This window comes from Phalangium opilio, unplaced genomic scaffold (genome assembly GCF_054372755.1).
Source record: "Phalangium opilio isolate 3A_F unplaced genomic scaffold, DU_Popi_V2 ptg000089l_1, whole genome shotgun sequence".
Lineage (NCBI taxonomy): Eukaryota > Metazoa > Arthropoda > Arachnida > Opiliones > Phalangiidae > Phalangium > Phalangium opilio.
Window position 1 is genome coordinate 778,131 of NW_028324194.1, and position 3,502 is coordinate 781,632.

Below are 3,502 nucleotides of genomic sequence, written 5' to 3' on the forward strand. Positions count from 1 at the left end.
TTTTTTGTGATTGCTGTGGACTGGAGGGAAATTTGTGTCTGGTAAAAGTATTGGTAAAAATTGTTATACTTGAATTTTACTGAAATATTTGACTAAGAAAAATGTACAACTATAATTAGATCTAGAGAAATTGTACTTAGAATACTTTACTAATACTTTTTGAAAAGTAATATTATAATATTTCCCACCAGATATCATAACTTTTATGAAATTTCTTTGGCAGGTGAACTCAACGGCTCGAAGGATAATGGTTCAAATGGAATGCTTAATACTTTTAACGAATGTAAGTATTGTATTTTAAAGTACACCCTTATTCACCAAATATTGGCTTTGGTGTTCGTAACACATTTTCTGATTTTAAATCACTTCTATAGCATGGTGCCGTAACGTTAACAGAAATCAGGAAATCAGTATAGCAAATCAAAGGCATATGCTGGAGATTTTGGAAAGCATTCTAAAGAGCGTGCACAGTAGCAACCAGTCAGTTACCGTATCTGTGGAAGAAACTAATGAGATTCAAGAGATGTTTGGGTTTCCTTTAACGACTGAAGGGGAATTGAATTTATTGGAAGACGCCCTAAGCTCAGTTGAGAATGTTACTAAATTAGTTGGTTGATCTTTTATATATTGTTTTTTAACTATCTTTTAAGTTATTGATTTAGCATGCAGTATACGTTAACACCAATTAATTTTTAATTGTTTTGTATTGAAGAGAGGATACTTAAAACAATTCGGTGGTGTTACTCTTTACGACTGTGTAAAACGAATTTTTGGTCACGTTTTCATCGATGATTTTGCAAAGGAATACAGCTGGGCGGGAAGAAAAGAAATTTAAGCCCATGCAACATACGTGGAATATCCATTCAATATTGCGATTGATCTATCTGGAATGTCTTGAGGACATGGAAAATGAAGACATTTGGTTACCCTTGGAATGTTCCATATTAATCATATTGGGGTTTTGGCATATTATCTGAATATCATAAATCTCCAAGATCTAGATACTGGGAATGTTCTGGGAATCATTTGTGTTTGCTGGGGAGTAGTACTAAAAAAATATTTTTAAACACCGCGACTGAATACAATTACTAATAATAAATCCATTTACCCCATCGCAGTCTTCGCAGGAATGGCCAGGTAATTTCATCCTCGCTGACTTTCCCCGCACTGGAAAATTATAATTTTCCTCATCCACTTTCCCTTTTTCTGGACTGCAAAAATAAAATAGTAAAACTATTTTACTGCGCTTACAATTCGCCATAGTTAAATATAATTACTCATCAAAACTGTCCAATCGCGGCATTTTCGCCGCTTTCCTCTCATCCAAAGGTACAGAGCCCCAGCGGCTAGCGGACGCCGGTTCCGATCCTTCCCCTGTTATTGCGCGCGAAAAGTTAGTTTCCGATTCTGCCAAGATATTTTTTAATGAAAAATACAAAAGAAAAAACCTAATAAGAACATTTAATTTAAAATATTTACGCCTTTGTCTAAGAGCTTCTTGCAGGTTCTTTATTTGGGAATGCAAGGACTCATTTTCCACAGTCAATGTGTTCACTTTACTGGTCAGCAAACCATTTTCTTCGGCCAACCTCTCGTTTGCCGTGGACAAAACTGTACAGATAAGGAATATATTTTCTAATTTACCCAAAATCATAAAAAGTATAAATATAAGCTATTTACCTTCTTGTTTAAATTTATTTACATCTTGCATGCCGCGATAAAAATCCAGCAACTGATTGAACTCATCCATCTAGTAAGTTAAATACATGAATTGGGGATATTAGGGATTTAGTTCACAGAGCAATTGAATTTAATTATATTCTATGTCTAATTGCTAATTGGCTAACTAATTAGTTCATAAATATTTATCCAATTGCTAATTCTAATTCAATTAGTTGTCGGCTAATTAGCACAGCTCTGGTCTAGCCTCTACGGGATAACCACTAATGAATTTCCAAAACATAGTGAAAGTGGATAGCCCCTCGTATATGGCGTATATTGTATCAAAAATTTAAGGTTAAATAAATTATACGGAATATTGTCAAGGGGAACCACTTAAAAAATTCAAAACCATATTTGAAAGTATGTAATTGAATAAAAAATACGGAAATGAGCTTACCTTCTAATCTGGTGGTCCAAAAAAAGGCGTTTGCGCGCTAAAGTTTTAAAAAGTTTTAAAAATCTTAAAAAACACGCAACTTAAAACGAATTCAAGTTTAAATTGAATTTTAGCTTTTAAAAAAGCTGTTTGGAAACAGTACTAGGACTGTTGAGGAAATTAAAGTCTTAATAAAACTGTGAAGATTTAAAAAGGCTTTGAAAACGTACTAGTCTTGGAGGAGAAGTCGCAAGAGAATGGACATTGGAGAGCGCCCATTCCTATTTATATTTTTTGAACGACTTGAAAACCTTTTTTTTTGGCCAATAAGAAGTATGGAAAATCTGAGAGATGCGAGAGAGAGTGTCTTTTTGCTATTTTCCAACCGAAGCCATCTTTCTCACCTTCCCAGGGCTTCTCCGTGAGCATTGCGGTTTAGTTCATGATAACATCGAAAAAGAGTTCGAGGGAAGCTTTGTGGTTCCATTTCTTAAGCACCAAATCTTCCCTTTACATAAGCTTAAAATTATTTTAGTCAAAACAATACACAAAATGCAAAACATTTTGTAATAACAATATGTAGGTTATTTCAAAAAGGGGTTGCAAGACAAAAGTACTGTGGGTTCACATTTTATTTTATAGTGCAATTAATTAATTTTATGCCTACTTGTAATTTGGCGCGAAATAATTCTACAAACGTTTCTGTATTTTTGTCCGTTAGAGAGTATTTTTCAAATGCTTTCAAAAGCGCTTTTTATATTTCGTTTTATATTGTTTTCTGGTGGGTAAATTATTAAAAACATAAATTAACCTTTTAACTTTTCGTGGTTTGAAAATTATGACAATTACAGACTTCTTTATACATAAAGCACAATCTTTTTAAAGAAAAGGCTACAGAAAACGAGCTTTAGAGAGTTATTTTTCGATTTCGCTCAATTTACAATTTTGCATTTTAATAGACAATTTCGGAAATTACATAGAGAGAAACCAACACACATTGGGGTATTCTCCCTCTCACTAAGAGGCCGAGCGAGAGGGAGAATACCGCAATGGCGGCCACGCTCCTGTGTGTTGGTTTCTCTGAATGTAATTTCCGAAATGGTTTATAACAAGATAATCCAAAAAAAAGGAAAAAGCACCATTTATCTGATAATCTAGATACAAGTCAACCCCCTCGGGCCCTCGCTGACATTGATATTCACTTCGCGCCAGAGTACCTAACCTTTGAAAAAAACGAGGTCCCACTTCACGGAAATTACTGGCGACAAAAGGTTTATTTTGGGCTAGCAATAACCCTTGTTCAATGGGATGGGCGGAGTTCGCTTTTTACCGAGGGGCCGGTGACCCCGCGTACTGTAAAGGATTAAATATAATCCTTAAAATTCCTGCACCTCGCAATGCTAA

The 3,502-nt window shown here is 34.7% G+C and overlaps 1 protein-coding gene across 1 annotated transcript; it reads right to left on the reverse strand.

The window, feature by feature from the left end:
- Nucleotides 1-880: 880 nt before the first annotated feature.
- LOC149646228 (uncharacterized) lies at nucleotides 881-2,141 on the reverse strand. Its single transcript, XM_089850306.1, has 6 exons — nucleotides 2,120-2,141; nucleotides 1,681-1,750; nucleotides 1,480-1,611; nucleotides 1,278-1,407; nucleotides 1,109-1,211; nucleotides 881-973 (listed from the first exon to the last, which is right to left on the reverse strand). The coding sequence occupies exons 2-6, from the start codon at nucleotides 1,748-1,750 to the stop codon at nucleotides 881-883; spliced, it is 528 nt and encodes a 175-aa protein (XP_089706432.1). The 5' UTR covers nucleotides 2,120-2,141.
- Nucleotides 2,142-3,502: the final 1,361 nt, after the last annotated feature.

Coding starts and splice junctions, on each gene's coding strand:
- LOC149646228 (XM_089850306.1), bottom strand. CDS start 1,750: ATGGATGAGTTCAATCAGTTGCTGGATTTTTATCGCGGCATGCAAGAT. Junction 1,408..1,479: donor AGAAGCTCTTAGACAAAGGC/GTAAATATTTTA, acceptor ATATCTTGGCAG/AATCGGAAACTAACTTTTCG. Junction 1,212..1,277: donor CGATTGGACAGTTTTGATGA/GTAATTATATTT, acceptor TTATTTTTGCAG/TCCAGAAAAAGGGAAAGTGG.